This window comes from Erpetoichthys calabaricus, chromosome 7, assembly GCF_900747795.2.
Source record: "Erpetoichthys calabaricus chromosome 7, fErpCal1.3, whole genome shotgun sequence".
Lineage (NCBI taxonomy): Eukaryota > Metazoa > Chordata > Cladistia > Polypteriformes > Polypteridae > Erpetoichthys > Erpetoichthys calabaricus.
Window position 1 is genome coordinate 1,290,786 of NC_041400.2, and position 24,285 is coordinate 1,315,070.

Sequence of the window (24,285 nt, forward strand, 5' to 3'; positions counted from 1 at the left end):
TCTATCTGTTATATTGTGCCTTTCATATCATTTTATTACTAATCATAATACTGCGGAGTTACAATGTGCTACATGTCCATCAGCTTGTGCACCGTCTTTGTGTGTGGAACGGCGAGAGCCCCATAAACGTATAACAGAGCACCTTACTTCTCTATCACTGGCATCTTCACACATGACGATTAGGACCCCACAAACCCCATCTACCCGCACCTCACTGGCTGCCACTCAAACATTTGCCACGCCCACAGAACTGCTATTTAAAGGCCCAGTCCCACCTACCCAGCTGCCACTTAGTCATTTAACCCCAGTCACCAGGCTGCCACTCTGTCTTTTAGCCCCTCCCACCATGCTGCCACTCAGTTATTTAGCCCCACCCACCAGGCTGCCACTCTGTCATTTAGCCCCACCCACCATGTAACTACTCTGTCATTTTGCCCCACCCACCATGTAACTACTCTGTTATTTAGCCCCACCCACCAGACTGCCACTCTGTCATTTAGCCCCACCCACCATGTAACTACTCTGTCATTTAGCCCCTCCCACCAGACTGCCACTCTGTCATTTAGCCCCACCCACCATGTAACTACTCTGTCATTTAGCCCCACCCACCAGGCTGCCACTCTGTCATTTAGCCCCACCCACCATGTAACTACTCTGTCATTTAGCCCCACCCACCAGGCTGCCACTCTGTCACTTAGCCCCACCCATCATGTAACTACTCTGTCATTTAGCCCCACCCACCAGACTGCCACTCTGTCATTTAGCCCCACCCACCATGTAACTACTCTGTCATTTAGCCCCACCCACCAGACTGCCACTCTGTCATTTAGCCCCACCCACCAGACTGCCACTCTGTCGTTTAGCCCCACCCACCATGTAACTACTCTGTCACTTAGCCCCACCCACCAGGCTGCCACTCTGTCACTTAGCCCCACCCACCAGGCTGCCACTCTGTCGTTTAGCCCCACCCACCAGGCTGCCACTCTGTCATTTAGCCCCACCCACCAGGCTGCCACTCTGTCACTTAGCCCCACCCACCAGGCTGCCACTCTGTCATTTAGCCCCACCCAGCCCTCATTATTTCCATTTCCCAGACGTGACGTTTCCGGGTTGTTCCCCTCGCTAAGGACGGTGCCAGCCTGTGAGTGGTGTTAATGTCGATTAGCGCAGGCCCTCTAAGTAAGGGGCTTCTAAACCTGATCAGTTTCCCGTGTTAGCGTGGAGGTCCCTCCCTTTGTGCCGGATGGCGGCTCCCATCCGTATCTAAACCGAGGGCCAAAATGTTAAATAGCCAAATGTGACCTTTAAAAATGGCAAATTGTGCAGAAGAAAAGGCTTAAAACGTGACTAACAATGTGACCGCCAGACCCCGGGCCAGTCTCGGTCCCTCCAACCACACCTCACAGCCGTCTAATTTGGCAGCCATCTTGAGAAGCCCCTCAAAGTGTCCATTCACTGGTCACAGCATTCAAAGCCCCCAGATGTGACCTGGAAGGAGCGCTTGTGTCCATGGTGGCCTCCACGGCGGGTCACGGTTCGTCTCCTGACAGGTTGTGAAAGGCTCGACTGAGGACGCCGAAGGGGGTCCCATTTAGTGGTCCACTTTGTCTCTATCCTGTGGGGGGTTTCAAGGACTGGGACACTGCTGGGAGCCGACTGGACACCATACTCCGTGTCCCCAGATCCTCCTCATCTTCACAATGTGAGCTCGGGGGCTTTTAGATCCTCTTGGAGGTGGGATGTCCGAATAAAGACAAAGACCACAAAGAAGTCGTCCACCGCTCAATGGTAGTTCATCCGTCAAATGGCCGCCATTGGCACAACGTTGCCACACGGTCCCTGGAGTCGGTGCTCTTGTCCAATTGGTGACATCGCCCTGTGCCGCTGGAGTGACGTCCAAGTCCCCTCCGCCTTGGGCCTCCCACCCTTGATGTAAACAATAGGTGATATGTGATAAATGTCCCACCTCCCAAAACTGGAGTGGCAGGAGGCCACAAAGCGCAGTAGGAGTGTATGGTCGGGAGGAGGCCGCTGCCCGCCGACACGTTTAAAGCTTAAGACCACCGCATCAGACCCTTTGAGTTGAAGATACTGAAGAATTACGTAATGTGAAGACAACAACCAGCCGATCACGGTGAACATCACGGCGTCCCCCAGGTGACCTCCAGGTGACCAAGGAGCCTCTTCAAACGCTACGGTGGCTCCTCTGGTCCTTCATAAGCTGTCCAGGAGGGGGCGCCATTCCTTCACTCGTTTCCAGTTTACCAGATCTTGTCAGGCTGGGAGTCATTGGTCACTACTGGGGGGGAGTGAGGACCATCGTTTAAGTAGTTTGATTCTTTTGTGCTTGGAAGGTGACAGCCGAATTGAACTCCAGTGTCCTTAAGAGCTGAGGTGTGGCGGAGCCGGAGGTTCAAACTGCCGTTGACTTCCTGTCATAAACTCATCTCGCCAGAGTTCCTCGAGGATTGTGTGAAAAATGACAACGTGGCAGAAAAGTTCAGAGTCCATCTCCTTAGGAATGTCCCCAAAAAATAGGAAAGCCTGGGGCAGCTCTTCACATTGGCTGTAGGCCTTGGGCATTACCAGCAGGGGGCGCTCTTCACCGTAACGAGTCGTTCCACAAGTCGACCGGACAGCTGACTGCTTGATTTTGGACAAAGTGGTCTGACCTGGTGGGATACAAACCTCAACAGCTGCGCTGCATCCCTTAGTGTGGTACCTCATCAGCGTTAAAGGAGGGCCGATGACCAAAGTGGGGTCTCCGTCTATAAACGCTGTCGTAGACCTCGGGCCACATTTCAGGTCTTTAGCTCTTTCTTCAAGGACTTGGCCTGTCCCGTGCCCGCTTGGCATTCCACTTGTTTAGTGATGCCACCCTGTATCCGCTCAGACCACCAAAGAGTCACCTGTTCACTCGGAGCGAATGACGCTAAACTACCCAACACCCCCCCTGCCCCCCCAATGTCCAAGTTGTGCATCCCCTCAGGTGGTGAACTGGCCTCTCCACTTGGTCACGTGTGGCTCTTTTGTGTCACCGTCACCATAAGTCAGGTCCAGAAGGAACCGTCGTTCAGTCAGTGTGTTTGTCCTTCACCGGCTCCCCTGTACAGGCAGAGCCACTTTGGACCCCCACAATGGAGTTCGATTCCCCAACCCCTGCCCACCCCTCCCTGTCCCCCTCCGCGGTGATGGCACAGCTCCCGTCCCGGCTCTACTCGGCCTTGCCTGCAGCTTTTCGGGTCTTGTGCACGTAGGCCTCGAAGAAGAACTGACAGAAGAGCACAAAGTAGCTGAGATACATGAGTGAGGACCAGATGATGTTCTGCACGTGGGACGGGCACTGCCCTTGCTGCATCCAGGAAAAGACCAGGTAGTTGACCACACAGCCCACCACCATCTGGGTGATCTGAGTCAGAGTGATGAACATGGCGAACTTGCGGGAGACGCGGAAGCCAGCAGCCCGCAAGGCGTAGTAAGAGTACATGACAGCGTGCACCAAGTAGTTCATGGTCATGAACCAGCCGCCGCCCGCCACCATGTCCTTGTAGGAGTACCAGGAGTAGAGCAGCACCGTGATGTGGTGGTACCAGTGCAGAAAGATGAGCTTCTGTTTCCGAAGAATAATGAAGATGGTGTCTCCTGTGTTGAGACAAAGAAACAGGGAGGACAAAGGCATTAGTGTTAGGCAGAGGGGCACCGAGACAGATAGGGGCACACACTCAGTAGGCACCAGCTGGCAAGGCCCATAAAATGTGAATCTGGGCACACTCGTGACACTCACCAGGACGTCGGGGCCAGCGCTCATGGCACTGCTCTCTCTCATCATGCCGTCTGGGGCTGGCAGATACCGTGGACCTATGGTGGGTCACACAGTGGATGGATGGATGGACCACTAGGGGGACAGTTGGCGAGGGCACATATGTAAATGTAGGATGACAATATCAGTATATAGAAATACATCTGTTTATGAAACACGTGGACCACTGAATATGAATGTACTGTCATGTGTGATGACACACATTGGCTGGCATCAGGGCCAGGGTAGAGGGTTCTTTACCAGGCCAAGGGGACTTTTTAAAGGAAGGATGGGTGGGCATCCCGACCGGGTTGGCTTGTTGTACCTTTCCTGGTTGGGGGGGGGTCATTATAATGGAAGGACAGAGGAAGATGACCATCGGGTGGCCTTATGCTCCCTGAGTGTGTCGTGCCCACCCCACTGGCACAGCTCCTGTTCTGATACCTGCAAGGCTCTATGGGAGTTGTAGTTTGGTTGGGTGCCACTAGGGGAGCTGTGGGGGGAATGCAGGCTCCACTGCCTCAGAGAACGTCCGCCTGACCTGGCAGTGCCTTCAGATGGTAACCAGAAGTGCTCCTCGGTTTGGGTGGAAAAGGAGCTTCACTTGGGGAGTCAGAGGTGGGCGACACTCGCTGAGGAGGAGGAGGAGGAGGACTGGGACCATATTTACATTGTGGAAGAACAGCTACTCTGTACAATAAAAATAATTATTTAAGTCTGGGATTGTTGAATGTGCAGATCACAGCAGCAGCAACACCTGGTCGGGGTGCCAGTCCATCACTGGGTGTGCCATTCCACCTAACTGGCAAGTCTCTGGACTGTGGGGGGAAACACACGCACATGGGGAGAACATGCAAAGTCCACGCAGGGAACACCCAGAAGCCCAATGCCCTCAATGAGAGGCCGCAGAGCTGCCGCTGCACCACCATGAGCTGTGGGCATAAACGAGTGGGTGCACAGAATGAAGGACCACCCTGGCAGCACTAAGGAGGAGACCACTGACCTCTTATTGGGGCACTTGCACATTTACACACACCCCACTTCCAGGTGCCAGGTTGGAGATGCCCAGTTATCCTGAATGCCTCTGGGAATGTGAAAGAAACACTGAAGTACCCAGAGGAATGGGGGACAGGCAGACCCCTGGAGAACATGCAGACTGAGCGGGCACAGCCTCTGAAGGCAAGCTGGCACCTCTGACAGGCAGCAGTGCCAACCACTGTGGCACCCCAATGCTGAAATTCACAGATGTTAGGAGTGAGTGGTCACTAAACTGAAACAACGCTACAGTGAAGACCTCCAGCTGGTGAGGAGTACAGCGATGGTGGGCAGCGGGCTTCGTGATCAAAGCTGAAAACACAAGAAAATCTACGAGAGAAATGAACATCTGAAGGAGCCGCTCCGGCCATCCACTGTCTAACCTGTTTAATCCAGTTCAGGGCTGCAGCGGCAGAGCCAATCCCGGCAGCAACGGGCACCGATTAACATCACGGAGGAGAACTTCTGGCATATGAGACGCTTGTTAAGATAATGAAATGTGACAGTCGGGCCTGCTGCCCATGAGTCATTAGGACTGCTTGGAGGAACGTCCATATTGTGGAGAAGGAGACCAAGGAGCCTCCCAGAGCAGCCAGGCCACTCATCTTGGGAACAGAAACCTCCAGGTGGGGACACCACAGCAGAGGAGCAGCGGCCCAAAAAAATCCAAAAGAGAAAATTCAAAGAAGGACAATGAGAGGAGGGGCACAACGTGATCTCCTGCAGACCCCCAACGCCGGAAAGATCTCTTTGATTTATTGTCACACAGAACCCTTCAAGTCACCGAGCTTCAAATTCTTTATGTCCTTACTGGGCACACTCAGGTACACACGTGGGCTTAAGGCAGAAATGTTCAGAGACTTCTCAGCTGACGATGACAAAAGGGCGAGGGAGGTCAACATGCCAGTCACGGCGCTGGGGAGAAGTGACTCACATGTGCCAGTAGGAGCTTCATACGTGTGACAATAATGACACTGATTTACACAGCGAATACAATGTGCAGTTGTGTATGGATATCATATAGCGCCTTTGACATCTATCTATCTATCTATCTATCTATCTATCTATCTATCTAATATGTAATTCATTTCCTTTGTATTACAGTATATTATATATTTATATTATACTGTATATATATAACTTTCCTATGCATTTCCTATCTATTATTTAGTGCCTGTAATATTTCATATAGTGCCCTTCACGTTTATCTCAAGACGCCTTGTCATTTCTTTCCTTTTCCGTGTATTTATAGCGCCCCTCACATCTACCTGTGCTCCGCTGTTCTTTTCCAGGTTGACTCCCACCAGACTCTACGTGACCACCAGGGCTGCCACTCATGCAGATGAGACTCTCGTGTTGTGTTTCACTGTGCGGTTCTGCAGAGCGCCCCCTTGTGGAGGCCTTGGACATGGTAAGTGTTACCCTTTGCCTGACACGATCAAAGCCACGGGTGACAGAAGTAAACCATTGAAGTGAGTAAAATGCGTACAAAAATGAAGATTAGTTGACTGCCGAGGCCGAGGGTGACAGCACGGACCTCCTAAAGGGGTTACATTCTAATTGATGTTGGAAGAAGAAGGGAGGGAGGGGGTGAAATGATGAAAGCTATTTAGGTCCTGTCCAGCCCTCCTAACTCTACAGCATCTTCTGCCACAATAAATAAGAAAGAGCAAGCCCACCAGATGAGGCGCCACTTAGACCCTCGACCACGACCACGTCTGCCATGACAGTCACATGACTTACCGAGCTCCGGGGCCTTACTGAGCACGAATGCGTATGCCCAGAATTTACTGACTGGTCCGTTGTAGAAGCTCTGGTCACAGACCGATTGCTTCAGCCCTTTGGTCATCAGGATGTACACCATGTAGCCTCCGGTCCGGACAGCACCAAAAATACTTGAAAAGAGAGACAAGAAGAAGCATTTCATTACTGATGATGTGATGGCACCCTGGATGAAGACCAGCAGTGAGGATGATGAGAGGTGCCCTCTTCAGCACTTGCAGGACCAGCTTTGGCTTTGCAGGAAGCCTTAGTGGGAAACGACTGTCGTCAAGAACAGAAACATCAATCTAAAAAAAAACAGCCCTGGCTCGAGGGCATCTTCTCCTGTGCCATCCAAAACGACTCACACATCCGTAAAGTGCAGACCACCGGCCCACCGGTCACAGCCGCTTACCTGGCATCAGCCCGGGATCTTCAGGCTTCACTGGGTGGCTTCATCAGTCTCTCACTCGATGTCACCTTCTCTTTGTGCCCTCACTGGCACTGGCACTGTACCTACTGCACTGATGCCAGACCCCTCTGTGCCCCCTGGCACTCTCACTGCATTTTTACTTTTTAATCATCCACTGTTGGAATTCTCATTCATCCTCCAGTCCTGTCGCTGTGAATTATACTGAGAGTAGCAAAGAGCCTCCTGCTGATGTGCTTTGTGAAAGGCACTATAAACGATGAGAGCTGGCTGACTGATTGTAATCTAATGAAATTAGTAAGGCACCTCCTGCTGACGTGCTTAGTGAAAGGCGCTACATACATTGGTCAATAACAGGATTGAAATCATGTCAGATAAGTGCAGTGGTGGCGCTGCTGCTTTGCAGTATTTGAGGATTTGCTTCCCGGGTTCTCCCTGTGAGGCGAGCACTTCGAGTAGTGAGAAAGAGCTATAAAATATAAAGAATTATTATTATTATTATTAAGTGAAATGATGTCTGCTAATGTGCTTTGTGAAAGGCGCTATAAACGATGAGAGTCGGCTGATTGATTGTAATCTACAGAAATTAGTAAGGCGCCCCCTGGTGGTGCACTTTGGTTAAGGTGCTGTCCACCATAAGGATTCATTGTAATCACCGAGATTAGTGAAATGGCGTCTGCTGCCGTTAAAGGCGCTATACACAATAAGGGTTGATTATGTCTAGTAAAACGAGGAAAGAGGCTTCTAGTGATGCGCTCTGTGAAAGGCGCTATATACAACGGAGGCTGGCTGATTGTCATCACGTGAAATGCCGTCTGCTGAAATACTTTGTTCAGGACCCTGTACGCTATAAGGAGTTACTGAGTGTCTACTGCCAGTTTACTTTGTAAAAGGCGCTATACAATTAAGGACTGATTTATAACGGGAGGAGTGACATTACCTCCCACTGATGTGCTTTGTGAAAGGCGCTATAAATGAGGAGAGTCGGCTGAATGATCGTAATCTAATGACATTATCATGGTGCCTCCTGCTGATGTGCTTTGTGAAAGGCGCTATAAACAATGAAGGATGATTGATTGAAATCACGGGAGAAAAGTGAAATAGCGATTGCTGACGTGCTATTGTCTGTCTGTCTATTATATAGTGCCTTTCGAGGAGAGTCGGTTGATTGTAATTTAATGACATTATTACGGTGCCTCCTGCTGACGTGCTTTGTGAAAGGCGCTATATACAATAACGTCCCGAAGGCTCTTGTAGCCCCGTCGTTAACACCAGACGGGCGTTCAATTTTAAAAAGCGAGAGTGAGACCCCCGCTCACAGAAGAAGCCCGCCGCCTGACTGACTTCGACGTGAAGGCTCCGCAGAGTCCGCCCTGAAGGTGGCGCCAGTCCATCACCGGGTCACGAGCCTGGCAGACTGACTGGGCACCGAACGCGGCGTCCGCTTACTCAGGGTCTAATGTGCCACCATCTGGTGACTTGGCGCTGCAGCCGAACGTGCGGAGCTCATTCCGTCGATGGTGGCGCGTGGCGTCGATCTGAATGTTAACGTCAACGGGAAATTCGAAAGTGTCGACTGCGGAGGGCGCCAGCGTGACTCGCTTAAAAATAGACGGAGTGTTAACGAAAGGCGAGAAAACGGGCGCCTCCACATCGAGAGACTTCATCTTAAAGGACACGAAATAAACGGCAGGAGCGCAGCCGGGGGGCACAATGGGCACGTTGTACCCGACGGGCTCATTCGGACTCGTTCTGTGTTCACAGTGAAGGGATGGCGACAGACGTGGCACATGTGTGGCGACAAAAGCGCATAACGCGTGTTCAGATGGGCGGTGCATTACAGCAGGTCACCGGCGGGGGGCAGTGGGAATTTGAGGGGTACGGGTCAAGGGACCACTTTACATCCCTGAGGAGACCGACGGGCTCTATGAAAACCACCAGCCAGCGTTAGTCGACGTCAACAGAAAAGACACGGAATGGCAGCTCGGCCTCAGGGACCCGGGGTCGAGGTCAACGGGCGGGCGGCGTGTCTTGAGGCATTCCAGCTGGCAACTCCTACACTTCAGAGCCATTCATGTAAGGTCTGACATGGGAGGGATGATCACAGGGGGCACCTCAAAGGCAAAAGGAAAAGAGAAGGTCATGAAGCAGCTTCTTGGCACAGCAGCAGGGCTGTGATGGCACGATCACCCACCACCTTCGCCCGGGTTCAAGTCTGTGCAGTAACTGGCATGCCAGCGCTAAAACAGCCCTTCAGCTATGGACTCTTGTAGTTTATTATAGCGCCTTTCACATCCACCTGTGTATGAGTTGCTGTGCTTGTCTCTGTTTAAGAGATGGTGTAGTGACTCTCCTGTCTGTCTATTATATAGTGCCTTTCACTTCTCTCTTCTGCCTTAAATTATTGTCTTTGTGGCACCAGAGAGCTCCACGTTGGTCAGTCATGCAAGTAAGATTCTCACAATCGGACTGCTGTGGCCACGGCAATAACATCGAGTGGTCTGTCGAGTGGTCTGTCTGTCTGTCTGTCTGTCTGTCTGTCTGTCGCTATGCAGTCGCATTGGGTCAGTACTAAAAATGGCACTTTGGTATCGATGCCAGCATCCGGACCACTGTACAGGGCAGTTCAAAGCAACTCCAAGACTCCCGTCTTACGCCCACCTCCTTGGCACACTGTGCCATCTCACTGCACTCTGCATCGCTGCACTCTTGGTAGCATTCGGTGGGTGAAGCAATGGGGGGTCTGTCCGCCATGGAGTCTCGATTGCCCTTAGCCGGTGGTTTACTGGGTGCTGAGGGGGCACTGGGGGTGCTGAGTGGGATGCTGACGTTTACTTCCTGGTATGGAAATCCCAAAAGTGGATTTTTTCAGAACTTTCCCAATGCTGGTTTGCCCTTCTGTATAGCGCCTTTTCTATATGTGTATTAGATATGTGAAAGGCCCTTAATAATATTTAAATAGAAAAGGTGCTACATAGAGAGCGAGTGAGAGTGAGAGTGAGACAGGTGATTACTTCATGCCCACATGTGGTGGGCACTTCATATTTGTCTGTGTGGAGCCTCTGCTGTCTGTTATATGTGGCGCCTTTCACATACCTACCTATGCTCTGAATAACTCTTTCCAAGCAGACAATGCCAGGACACATCTGAGCGTGTGCTGATTGCAGCCCCTTGTCACGATGCCCCCCAGCGTGGCGTCCTGGAGCTCGCTGGCCTGCACGTGATGATGTCTCAGGGCGATTCTCAGTGATTCATCACATGTGAAGAACGTGGCGCTTCAGAGTTTGCCGACTTCACGTCTGCCTGCTTTTCATAACGTGGCCTGCTCTTGGTGGGGCTGTGATTTGAGACCCTCCGTCCACTTGCGCGTGTTGAGAAAGACATCTGCGGGCCACTTTGGGTCTACTGGACGAGTGTGTAACACCAGAAGACAGCAAGTCATGGCAGCCTCTGACTGCTAGGAGGCACACAACTGAGGGTTTACAACAGTGGCGTAGCTTTAAGGGGGGACATCTGTCCCCGGGCGCAGCATCCAGGGGGCACCAAATTGATGTTTCTTTCCCTTCCCCATTGCATTTTGGCAAACAAGAAGGGGCACGAAATCTTCAGTTGTCCCCGGCGCTGTAAACTCTAGCTACGCCTCTGGTCTACAAAAGGGCAGTGCTGGCCTGTTGGTGGGATGGGGTGCACCTGCTATCTTGGCCACCAGGGGGAGCCGTGGGTCACCATCAAGTGTTCCCAGGGCTGCTACTTGAAAGGCACCTCATGGCGTGTAACATGGGACAGGAAGAGGGGATGAGCTCAGGGGGACGAGGGACCAGCCACCCCACCTGAGTCATTTAGGAGGGCAGCAGATTTGGATTTGTGTCCCTCCCTCCCTCCCTCCCAGTATGCTTGATTTTGCAGTTCATTGTCGGATCAAAGGTGACTAGAGAGCGCCCCCTGTTGTTGACGTTACCACATTTTAAATTGAAAACGGGGACGTCTGCCTTTGGCTCAGATGATATTGCTGGTTTGTGTTTAATTCGACATTTTTATCTAAAGTGACCCCTGAACCGCTAATGTGAGGTACACGTCTGTCATTCAGAGTCACGTGGGGTGACAGCCAGCAGCAGGACTGGAGAAGATGGCCCAAAAGCCTTCACCACTAGAGGGCAGCACGTGCGGCACTAAAATCACTCATTCACACCATAAAATAGCCATGTGGGACAACGTCACATCATCTAGTGAGGGACGCCATTTGGGGGTGCAGCTTTGATAGATGAGGACCCAATTGACGGCCTGGTGCTTTAAACTCCGACCATCTGACTGCGGACGTGGCCAGAATTACCGTCCACTCTGAGACTGGTCTGAGACTGGAAGGGGTGGACATCCATGAACAGCAGACAAGGACAAAGAAACCGAGGCCCCTAAAGTGGAAGGAGAAAGACGGAGATCGGAAAATTCAACCGCGGGGTGTCATCACCTTTTATAGGAGACAGGAAGACCAGCAAAGGTCAGCCCTGAATGGGTTAAATCACCAAAGGCACTATATAGACAAGTCAAGAGAAACACCAAGAGAGGTGGGCCACCTGCGGCATGACGGCAGATAGGGGGCTGTGAAAGGCACCATGAAGCAGCGCTACAGACCGAGAGGAAAGGCGCTATATAGACAGTAATCCACGGCTCTACACGGCCTTTCTAGCTCTCCATCTTCTCTTTGTCTGTCCTGTCTGTTTTTCTATCATACCCTATAGGTCCAGTATATAGCGCCCCTCCAGTTTATGATGTAGTGTTCTTACTATCTGTCTAGCTGTGATATAGCGCCTTTCAGAGTTAGCTATTCTATAGTGCCCCGTCTCTCTCTCTCTATCATTGTCCTGGCTAGTATATAGCGCCTTTCTGTCTTTTAATTACAAAGATAGCTGTGACAGATAATAGACAGCTCTGAAGACCACCATGGTAGTGCCTTGTCATCTCCTGTTCTTCAGCACCATCTGTCTAGCTGTTATATACAGTATAGTGCCCCCTGTCTGTCTTTCTATCATATAGCCAGCTGTCGGTCTTTTTAATATTTAGTACCTTGCACAGATACGTGTCTATCATACAGTGTCTGCTGTATTATATAGTGCCTTTCCACTGCACCCTATTCAGGTGACAGTCCAACTAGCGCTACTCATACCCATTCTGGCTCATAGGGTGGGCTTGCCAGGCTTGCCCTTATGTGGGCTCGGGGGTGGCAGGCCTACTTGGTGCCACACAGGGTCCTTTTAGCAGATTCTGTCATCGGCGTGGAGGTGAACTTTGGGTGGTGATATAAATGGCTGCCAGACAGCAGCCAGTAAAGGGGGCAGCATGCCAGCTGTCGCGTAGCTGGGCACATACTGACCGCCGCGTTTGTGTTTCTGCACAGCAGCTCAGAACAAGGAGGACGTGTGGCTCAGCACTCAGCCTGCGTCTTTACCTGAACACGGCGAGGCTCAGCGACCACAGCACCAGCGGTCTGCGCAGCTCAAATTTTTCCCTCTGCTTCATCAGGTGACGGCCACCAAATATGAAGGCGGCGTACAAAGCTGAGAACAAGAAGGATTTCTTCCTGCAACAAGGAGAGAGAAAGGAAAAGAAAAAGAGGCGAGCAGTTAGTGTAAAAATTCAATGTGGTGGGAGGAATGAGACGCGGCTGTCAGGGGGTCTCGCTGCCCGGCCTGGAGGACACAGCACAGTGACAGAGGACCACACCGTGATACCCTCGCTGGCCATATTGGCCTGCCCACCCATCACTCAGACCTCTTACACACACGGCTCGACTTACCTTCACTTTGACACGCAGACTCCACACAGACCATGACAGGGGAGGGCATTTGAACCCAGGACCGCAGCACTGACCACCGTCCTCCTCAGACTTCAATGAGCCCGAGTTAAACAGAAACGTCCGATTTGGTGAACTTGTGAGGAGTCCGCGGGGTCCGTGGCACCAGGGCTGTGGTTTGGTGGGCCGATAACTAACAAGAGGGTCTTGGGAATAAACGTGTTGAGCTGTTGCTAAGGCACAAGGCCTACTGGAGCAGACTAAAGGGGGCGACTCCATGGTGGTCCATGGCCAGCCTCAGTTGGACTGAAGACCCCCAGCATGATGACCCGTTTCAACTCCTCCCATTACCAGACCTGCTTAATCCAATGATGTGTACTGGGGGGGCCTGAGCCTGTCCGGACCCCACTGACCGTAAGCCAGCAGGAGGCGCCAGTTCTGCAGCGGTGCAGATGTGAAAATACGAAGGACGTTTCAGATTTGGCTCCCTGGCCTCGAATGTTCTTGAGCTCATCAGACCTGCAGGTGGTCCGACAATTGATGGCTACGCAGTGCGTGTGTTTAAAGTGACCGTTAGAAGAGGCGCTTCGGCCAGTCAGCCGCACCAAAACTCGACCTCTGAAGGTGTGTGGAGTCCTGGCTGAAGTCACTCTTGGTGGTCCTCAGGCAGCCCAGTCGAGATTTCACCTTTCCGTGTCCTCGATGAAGAAGAAATCATTTTAAAGCTCCAGTCCTAAGTGCCTTCCTTCGTCATTTTAAAGACTTCACTCTGGTCTCCCCCTTCATTCTTCCTCCTCGCTCATCGCTCTTCATACTCCTCAGTCAGCGCAGCTCAACTCCTTGGGCCTTCCTCAAGTGCTGCTCTGTCTTTCAATATGGAGACCCTCACACACTTCAAGGGTGGCCTCCCTCAACTTGTGCTCCACACAGCAGGGCGCTATATAACCAAACACCCAGCTGGTCATCTGAGTCACTTCTGGCCACTGTCGGGGGGCACTGAATGACCGGCCCACCACGACTCCCCGCTATTTCTCCTCTCTACTCAAGTCCAACATGAACATTAATGGAAGAAAATGGAAAGCAGGCCTGTCCTCTCTCAGGTCCTCCATGTCACCGAGTCTGGTGTTCTTCAGAGTGTCAGTCACCTCATCTGTGACAATTAACAACAGCGCTGCCCCCTGCTGGACGCTAATAAAGCTCTTCTCCCATAAGCCTTTGGTCCTGGTACTTAAGACCTTGTCTAGCGCCTGTGCCCCCCAAACTCCAACTTATGTGCACTGCTCTGCCATCTGCTTTGATTACCTTATACCTGAGTGCCACCATTTTAGTCAAGCGCAGCCCCCATCTGAGGCCTAGTTGAGGGTCCACTAACACTTCGGCTCGCCTCACGGGGGGCTCCATCTCCTCTTTAGCAGGTCCTTCCACTCTTTACTGGACTGGAGCTGCTCGGGTCAGCCTGGTCAGCCGCACGTTGGCACATATGAGGACTTGAGCTGGGAAACTGGCCTGTGTGTATGTGTTTGGAGTGTGTGCGTGTGTCTGTCTGTCTGTGTGTGTGTCTGTCTGTCTGTCTATTTATGTGTGTGTGTGTGTGTGTTTGCCCTGCGAAGGCGCCCAGTCCAGGGTCTGTTCCTGCTGTGCCCCCAGCGCTGCCTACTTTGGCTCCACGTCGCCCCCTGGCCTCGCTGAAGCGGGTGACATGACAGGACACGACGTTTTTGGGGTCTTTTAGGAGCCTCAGTGACAGCCGTGTTGAGACCTGCATGTCAAACTCCACTCTGTGTGGCCCTGCACGGGGTGCCCGCCTGCCACGGGGTGCCTTTGCCACCCTTCCCGTTGACATGGCCTTCTCATCTTGTGCAGCCCCAAGCCCCCCCACCTCCCACTCTGAGGGTCTCTCTTTCTTTGTGGACTTGTGGACATGGTGGCCGTCCGAGACCCCACTGGCTGCCCCTCGTTACAATGGCATCTCTTTCAGTGGGTTTACACAAAAGAGCAGCAGAATCTCTCCAGCGCGGCGCTTCCTCGTTTTGAGCTCAGGGCTGTGAATGGAGACGGCGAGGACGCCTTTAGCTGGTCGTTGTGCTCCGCTCCTCGGTAAGACCCCAGCTGCTTTGCCCACCGATTCATCCTGGCAAACCAAAGAAAAATAATGGTGGGCCCTTCTGGCAGGAGTCCACCATCACTTTTGTGATGTCTCCCACCGCCCATGAACCTGAAGAAGCCCCCCCGAGGTTTGTGTGAGCAGCGCCATGGAGACGAGACCCTCAGGGTCTTCATATATTAATTTGTTTTTTTATTTTTGTCTTCTGCATTTGTGTGTCATTAGAAAAGAGCAAAGCGGGGACTTGTGAAGAATGTCAAGTTATGGAGGAGGTTTGAATTTCACTGCAGCTCAGAAGGTGGCGCTGGTGTCGCACAATCACCGACAGTCCTGCACCTTCCAGACGCACAACGACGAAAGGACGAGACCCTAATGACCAGCGACATGGTGAGGGGATTGAAATTACTGAAGAACAGAAACATACTGGTGGAACTGGGAGAACTGGAACAAGGAAACGAAAAATGGGTGTTGGGGAGGAGGTGGGACAGCTGGACCTTCACATCAAAGACAGAGCAGAGCAGCGAGGTGGCCATTCAGCATCGGCGAGGGTGTCTCCACTGTGACGTCCACAAGGGACCACCAGAGGGGCCATGTGAACTGAGGAGAGACCCTCCAAAATCAGGAAAAGTCCACCTGTGAGCTCACTGAGCCCACTGGACACCAAGTCCACCCCCCGACAGTCCAGAGTGGTCTTCTCGCCGACCCTCAAGGAACACAAGGACGGGTGGACAATGACAGCATTGGGAAGGCAGTTTGTCCATCAAGAGCTAAAGAGTGTGACATGGAGGGGTGAAGCACGGTGGAGGGGGGCTTTGGGGTATACAGAGTTGGTCACCTGGTCACAACGAGCGGAGTGCTTGATGCTGACATGACCTGGCAGATTGCCACTTAACATCAGACCCGACTTCACTGTCCCCAAACATAAAGAGGTGGCCACCGTGGACAACAGAGAGAGGAGCAGCAGACAGCGTGGCCTCCACAGAGCCCTGATCTCCACGAGCCAGTGAGGTGACAGCCAAACTGGGCTAACTGGGCCGAGAGGCTGCTGGGCTCTTTGCCTTCTCGGGTCATTTCTGTTATTTTTCATGTTGTTTTGTATTTCATTAGCCATGATAGGCTTGTTTCTTTATAAAACGCTAAGGTCAGTCCATCTGTCACGTGATTGCTTGTGAACCAATGGGACTAGAACTGAAAAAGTTCTAGAAAAGAGCTGAGGTGGGCCAAGTGGTCCTGCACTGGGGGGCTTGTTATATCAACGTGATGAGCAAACAAAGTTACTCGATTCAAAGAAAAAGAAAACCAACAACATCAACTGACCGTCAAGCAAATCGCAGAGGCAGATGACCCCAAAGCAGGAGGAGCGACATCTGCTATCCATCAAGAACGACAAAGACAGAGAAATGCATGTGGCGGGAGGACTGCGGGTTTCTTGTTATTTAATATTTGGGGGCCGTGTCTTTAAATGTGTCTGCATTCCTCATCTTTGATGGGGGGATCCCAAAGACACCAGGAGGTGACAGGTGACACCCAGAAGTTTTGCAGCAAGCACCACCAGACTCCTCCTGGTGTCCATGAGTCTGAGTGCCAACATTCATGGTGTCAGGATGAAGGGTCCCAAAGACGAGCCCCTCCGACTTGGACTGGCATTGTGGTTTGCTTTCTTCCATTTCACTTTGTCCCTGACTGTGATTTTTGTCTTTCCCTTCTGCTGGTCCGTTCATCTCACATTGTTCTCTCTGCCATTTTCTCTCTTTTGGGGAAGCCCAAGGCGTTGTGGCCGCCTGTCCTTTTGGCCATCATGACACCGAGGACCTTCTTGATAATCTAATCGGCTGAGCTCATCTTCTTCACCCAGGACACCCATAGCTGTGCCCATCTCACACTCAGCTCAAGTGCTATGCATTACAGGGGAATTACAGAAGCCCACCATCACCAGGGCCTGCCCTCCATTATCACATCGTGGTCCTTGAGTCACAGCAAAGCTAAAGGGAAGTGACCAAGTGACCTCCTGACTTCTGCCACACAGCGACCGACTCTCTCCGTCTCCACCTTAAGGTCATCACTCCCATCACACGTCACTGACTGTCCACCGAGTTAGGACCCCTCATCTGGGCCTGCTGACCCCACAGATACCCCAAAGCTCTGAATAAAAGCCTGGCCTGTCCCTCTGAGCTCCACTGATGGCACCAATTTACAGAAGAGCTCCTCAGCCTCGGCCCTGACCAGACTGGTAAAGGGGGCATCTCACACACTGAGGGGACGGACATGGGGTGGTAAAGTCCCCAAAAATCAGCCAAGTAACAGTACAGTCGTATTGGCACCGAATCAGAGGACGGAGACCCCCATTAAACACCGGCTCCTAACCGCTTAACACACACACGCGGCCCACACCATCTATCCAGCAGCTCTACGGGGGTCCGTCCGAGGCTCCTTATTTCACACTCAAACTTTCAATGCACAGATGTGCGTAGATTATAATGACGAGCGTGTGGGGGTCTCATTGGCTGGTGACACACTTATGGTGGGCTGTGGAGATTAAAGCGCTCTGATATATGCGTGTTATAACATAGAGGGGGGAACAGGAGACCCCTTGGAGTTCTGTGTGCTGATATACAAGTCTTGGGGGGCCGACCAGGAGGTGAGCTCTGCATGACGCCGTTTTGCTGTTTTAAAATTTGGGGGGTTTGGTGGACCCTCAGTCCCTGGGGTCAAGTCGTGTTGCCTGATTTCACCCCTTTGTAATTCTCGTCCCTCTTCTCTGCTGTACCCTCAGTCCCCATCGCTGTCACCCGCATGGCCGCCCTCTTTGAACAGGCGAGCCCCCCGAAGCACTCTGAAGTGGGCCTTCCTCCGTTTCTATGCCCAAATGACAAGTGCGGGACATTATTGGTGGCCTCTCACTGTCACAATGAGGACATGCGATCATCCAGCGGAGGTTTGACACACGATCAGTGAAACGGAGACGCGGAGGGAGCCGTTATTTCAGTGTTAAAATGAGGGCCGCCGCTCTGCCAATTACACAAAGCAGCGGTGCCCGTGTGCAGCAACCCAAACCTCCAATGTAATCAATAATACAGCGCTGGGACGCGAGACGCCACCGACACTCCTTTGTCACCCACCTCTCCGACTACACAGGAAACGAGCTGATGTACAGGATGTGCGTGGGGTGGCATGGTGGCACAGGGCTTAGTGCGGCCACTACCAGTGTGGAATGTTTAAATAAATACAAAATCTCACGTCCCCCTGCTGGTGCCTCTGCTGGTTTTGATCCACAGCCGCCATCGTCCATCTCATAGCCCACCACTCTGTGAGCTCATTCACTGGAGGGTCAATGCAATGGGGCTCTGGTCGGTGTACACGTGTGTGTGTGTGTGTGTGTGTGCCACCATAGCATGCCATCCAGGGCTGTGTCCTGCCTCACTGGACTCTGGCGTCCTGTGCCCCCACACCTTGGTTTAAACGGCCTTTGATATTGGGCCACCAGAAGGACCACCTTGTCTTAGTCCATGGGGTCCTGCTAATTCACTTTAACACAAGTGGAGGGACTATGTCTCTCGGCTGGCCTGGGAACACCTCAGGATTCTCCAAGAAGAGCTAGAAGAAGTGGCCGGGGAGAGGGAAGCCTGGGCATCTCTGCTCAAGCTGCTGCCCCCACGACCCGACTTCGGAAAAGCGGAAGAGGATGGATGGATGGATGGATGGATGGATAGATGGATGGATGGATGGATGAATGGATGGATGGATGGACAAGTGTAAAATGTCAGGCACTTTTTATTGTTTTCATAAATGTAAAGAGTCAGCTTGCCAGCCTGGCACCCCGTTATCATGAGAGTCACTCTCCAGCCGCATGAAATAAATGTCACCAACCACAAGCTATTAAAATGTGTGACCCATCTGCTTATGTAAGGGGACAAACCACTGAAATCAAAGTGGCAGACGACCACAGTCCAGCTCCAGTCACTACAAGATATTGAAATGTGTGCCCTCCCTCCCTGATATGACTGGACAATGCCACGGGCTCAAAGTGGCAGACCCCCCATGGTAACATTACAGCCTCAGCATTTCTGTTCAATCAGAGGACTCCTTTAATCCCTCATTCGCCCACCCATTTGTTTTCTCATCTGTTTGGCATTGGGGGCTGGGCAGGAAACCCACCCAGGATGGAGTGCCAGTCCATTATAGAGCACCCTACCACACACACCCAGATGTGGCACACTGCACACAGCCTACAACAAGACTTACTGCTGTAGCACATTTTCGTACACAGCTTGCACCTCAAAGTGCGAATTAGGATTATAAAGAGTTAAAATAAATAAATAAAATAATAAAATAAATATATAAAACAAAATAATAAAATAAATAAATCCTTCCATCCATTTTCCAATCCGATGAATTCGAACACAGGATCACGGGGGTCTGCTGGAGCCAGTCCGAGCCAACACAGGGCACAAGGCAGGAACTAATCCTGGGCAGGGTGCCAACCCACCGCAGAAATAAATAAATAAAATGAAGTACTTTGTAGAAGCCCCTTTAGCAGACTCCATTGGTAAGACTCTACAAGCTTTGCACCCCTGGATTTGGGCAGTTCATTCTGTTCTTCCTGCTCTGCATCTATAAAGTGCCATCTTCAGGTCTCTCTGCACATCTTCTTTGGGTGGACCACTTGAGGACGTTTAGAGACTTGTCCCCATGCCACTCCTGCGTTGTCTTGGCCATCTGCGTCAGGTCATTGAAGTGGAGCAGGTTTTCTTCAAGGACCTCTCCTTGTCCCCAGAGCGTGATGCTGTCACCTCCAAGTGTCACTCTACTGATGGTATCAGGCAGGTGAGGACATTGTGCTTGGCGTTTTGGCCAAAGGGTCCACCGTCCTCCTCATCTCTGACTCCTAGCAGGCTGTCCTGTGCCTTTTACAGAAGATCAGCTTCTGTCTAGTTGACAGATGGAGAGCTGCTGAGATGGTCATCCTCCTGATGGGTCCTGCTGTCTTAGCAGAGGACTTCTAAAACTCTGTTAGGGAGTCCTTGGTCACAACCCCATTTTTGCCTGGATTCTCAGGGTGAACGTCTTCCATTTTACAATTCTTGAGGCTTCTGTGGTCCTGGAAACACTCAAAGCTTCAGTAAAGGTTTGATCTTCTTTCCCTGACCTGTGCATCTCCACCGTTTGGTCGTGGAGATCTACAAAGAGCTCCTTGGACTTCCTGGCTTTGTTACTTTGCCCTGATGTGCCATGTGAATTGTGGACCACTTTCACACAGGTCCCCACGTGTGACTTCCCAAATGATGTCCGGTTACTTCAGTTGGCCACAGGTGGACTCCCATCAAGTTCTGCCCTCGTCTCAGGGAGACTTCAAACAAACAGAAAAGGGTCTGAGTGCTGCTAGGCAGGAGAGACTTCAGGTTCACACAGCTTTCTGTAAACAGGTCCTCACTTTGTCGTTATGGGTGATGGAGCGTGGTGGGCTGCAATGGCCCATTTGTCTGTTAAAGTGTGTAGAGAGTGAGTTGGTCTGAAGTCTTGGTGACTCCACTGTAGACAACAAGCATCAGCACCACAAGTGAATTTCAGTCTATATAGCGCCTTGCATCTGCACACAAGACAATGCAATCAGTTGGCGCCCCAACAACGTCACATTCTGGTGACGATAACGTCAGGTGTTACACAACTGGACCTCAGTGGGACACACGGCTCTCCTTTTGTCACCGTTCTCTCGTGTCACATCCTCGTCTCCCACACGTCCCTTATGAATTAAACATTCAAAGAGAAACAAAGCAAAGAGAGTGACCTTAAAAAGGAAGCCTCTGGGAACAAAGCGCCCCCCCCCCCCCACATTATTTTTAGACAACACTGTCACTTCTCATTGCTGAGAACAAAGTTCAAATAATCCACAAGGCAGCGAGACGGCGTGGACAACACAAATAAATGGACACTGACAGCCACTGTCACTGCCCGGGGCTACCGGGGGGGTTGGGGGGGTAAAACAGTATGGTGATAAAGATGAAGAAAGTGGCAGGGACATTAGCATCAGTTGCAAAGGGAAAAACGCATGTGCCGTGTGCTCACTGAGGGATTTCATATTTAAATTGTGAATCGTTAAGTTGGAAATAAAACGACTGGAGGATAAACAAGAAGAGTGGGGGGCAGTAGGTGCAAAAGGCGCCATATAACAGGCACTGTGGGTGCCAGCGAGGAAGGACAGACTAAAGGAGGCCATCAAAGGTGGACTGGGTGGACGGGCAGGTCATTCCCTCACATGACGGTGCTCCGGACCACCTGGGCAGGTGGAAACCAGAGCGGTCCTCCTCCGTCAGCGCCCTCTAGTGGTACCCAAAGACCAGACAGGGCTGGGTTTCCAGACTTCAACTCCCATACTGCCCTGCAGGTGTCCTAATTGGGTGCAGCCCTGAGTAACAGTGCCACCTGTCGTGTGGGAGGATGAACTGCTCCTGGTACACCTGCCCACCCAGAGGGGACTGGCAGTGGCTGCACTGTGAACAGTGCTGAGGGGGCCAAAGTCTTCCTTGTCTTTTTACTTGACTGCAATCATTTTGCTCAATTTGTGTTTCACGCTGAAGTTTTACATCTCCAAATACACCAGGTGTACCATGGCAGTGCCACATGCAGCAGTTCCACTACCCGCATCAACGCCTGATGACCAAATGACACTCTCGTCACAATCGCTTGATTAAACTAAGGGTTCTAAAACTGGCTTTACCGCTACGCTTCTAAACGCCATTGGGTGAGTTGGTTGAAGGCCCTGCCCCATTCATGAATATTGATGAGCTACCTTAGCATGGCAGAACACATAGAAATACGCATGACTTGTTATTGCACCACAATGTTATTTCGTCCACTAGATGGCAGCAGAATACTGTTCTGCCAGCTCATCCTGAGAGACATTCGGAATTAACCATTTTTACAGCAAATTCCAAGAGACATTTGGGGTAAAGAGCAAGGAGGTTAAATGATTATTATTATTATTAATATTAATAATAATAATAATAATAATAATACAGGGAGCCCACCTGCTTTTGCAGTATTTGATGTCAATATGCTTGTAGAGGTGCGCGATGTACTGTACATGGCTAAGCCATCACATGTAATTGCAGGTGCAAATCTACTATGAAACTAACAAAGCATAAGCTGCAGGGACCCTGATCCTGGAGGGACCCCTGAGGTGACTTTAGTCCACATTGCTTAAAATGTTTGGGGGTCTACTGTATGAGAAGATCTGCGGTGGGTTGGCACCCTGCCCTGGATTGGTTCCTGCCTTGTGCCCTGTGTTGGCTGGGATTGGCTCCAGCAGACCCCCGTGACCCTGTGTTCGGATTCAGCGGGTTGGAAAATGGATGGATGGATGTATGAGAAGATATTTTAAAAGCCCCTACACATAGTGGTTGATTTATTCTTTAATTTGTGGTGATTTGTTGAGGGACCTCCCTCTTTTCATCTAGGAGACCACCGACTGTCCTGGGGGCTCCTTTGATTGTTTGTTTGTTTTTTCCTTTCTGTCCGTTTTAAGGACAGTGCCACCTGGTGGCTCCGACTGTGTAAAACAGCAGACTGCACTGAAGTCAGACCAACAGACGAGATGAGCAGAGCTGAAAATGGCAGACCCGTGCTACGCCGGCGACTTCGAGTTTCTATGCAGTGATCTCACTGCTCACAATGGGAATCACAAATAACAACAAATTAAATGGCCGTCTGCTTAAACTACTGGCAGCTTAACGAAACAAATGACTTCTGAGCACTCTGGTTACTTGACTCCTTCAGTTTTTGATAACACTGGAAGCCTTGAAGTGGGACTTTGCTCAGGACAAAGCGGAGCAGACGGTCAAACTGTGCGCCTTGACAGCCGACATGAACTTGGTACATTTTGACTTCATCTTTCACGGCCGTTTTCAAGGCTGTAAACAGGTAAGCAGTACCACCCCTGACCAGGAGAGGGCGCCATCATTCACACTTTCTCCTTCCTCATCCACAGTCTGGAGGCTCTTTGACCGGAGGACCACTGACATCACTTCCACTTCCTCTACCCGCCAGCCCATCGGACCTTCTGGAGCTGAGGACCACCCTGAGCTCTTAGGACCCTTTTTGCACCCTCATTAGTCATTTATTTTTCCAGTTTCTCACCTGGCCACTAAGTCATGTCACAGATATGCACACATTACTGTCGAGCACAACTGTCACCAACTTGACCCTCCACCACAAACGGCTGTCCAACAGCAGAAAATAAAAAGATCTGAAATCCTGAAGATGGCCGTGGCACTGGGCAGCAAATCGACAAGCAGAGAAACAGCACTGAAGGGAGATACGCAGGTGGGCCGCCAGTGTCCCTTTGGACTCGTACCTTGAAGAGCAGACCTCAACTCTGAGGGTCCATTCAGGATGAGGGTGGGTCAAGGAGGTCAACCGCCTGACATCTTCAGCTCATTAAGAGCTTACCATCTATTTAGAAACAGGAGGCTCTTAAGAACAGATGTGCTGTGACAGCTAGAAGAGTGACACCGATGACAGCATGTGGCCAGCTTTATCTGGTCACGGGGGGTTCTTCTACTCACCTGTTCTACATACTGGTGGCACCTTCAAAATGTGACAAAGGACCTAAATCTGACCTTCAAGTGGTGGGAAAGAGAAACAGGCATGCGGGACCCCAATCTGGCCATCTTCAGGTCCGAGGGTACACACATGCTGGGCCCACCACCCCAGGTGGCATCACCAGGTTTGGGAGGAGAGGGTTACTGTTAAGTTGGTGACTTATATGGACAGGGACACCTGAGAGCACGGTGACCTACTGACCCTGCTGCTTTCAAGGGTCACCCTGACCCAGCATGGGGGTCTAAAAGGCCACTGCTGAGCGGGGGGCTTCATGGAGCGTCCATTGAGAATGGTGAATGAGAAGCACATAGGGATTGGACTCGGCTGTTTGGGAAGCTGAGAAAGAGCAGCGACGAGGACCACTGGGAGGAAGAGTGGCTTTTTTTTTTTTTTTTTTTGCGTGGATACTTCATTTCTTCCCTATGATCGTCCCTCCATGGGGTTGTGGCGTCAGATCAGACACCTAATGTGATCTTAATAACTGCGACTGAAGGGTTTGGTCAGCGGCCCCCCGGACACCTGGAGATTTGGCCGTCAGGCGTGACGTGTGCCACGCGGTGTGTGAGGGGCTACAGTCTTCATAGCCTACTGGAGTGCATGCAGTGGTGGACAAGTGGCCAGTCCAGGGGGTGGTGGGGGGGTCCTTCCCAAAGCAGGCACCCAAAAGGCGGGTACAGAAATGAGAAGAATGAATCTAAGGGAGCTTGGAGCTCTCATCATTCACCACGAGGGCGACAGCGTATAGCCAAATACTAAATGGTATAAGATAA

The 24,285-nt window shown here is 51.5% G+C and overlaps 1 protein-coding gene and 1 long non-coding RNA gene across 2 annotated transcripts in view; both read right to left on the reverse strand.

The window, feature by feature from the left end:
* LOC127528802 (uncharacterized) overlaps positions 1 to 24,285 on the reverse strand; it is a 111,009-nt gene that overhangs the window by 2,472 nt on the left and 84,252 nt on the right. The gene's annotated exons all lie outside the window — the stretch shown is intronic.
* Positions 2,890 to 24,285, reverse strand: part of elovl6 (ELOVL fatty acid elongase 6) — a 34,471-nt gene continuing 13,075 nt past the window's right edge. The window contains exons 2-4 of the mRNA XM_028805106.2: positions 12,469 to 12,600; positions 6,578 to 6,729; positions 2,890 to 3,642 (exon numbers count right to left, since the gene is read on the reverse strand). Coding sequence (XP_028660939.1) covers positions 3,215 to 3,642; positions 6,578 to 6,729; positions 12,469 to 12,600 — 712 coding nt within the window. The 3' untranslated portion in view covers positions 2,890 to 3,214. The remainder of the gene's footprint in view (positions 3,643 to 6,577; positions 6,730 to 12,468; positions 12,601 to 24,285) is intronic.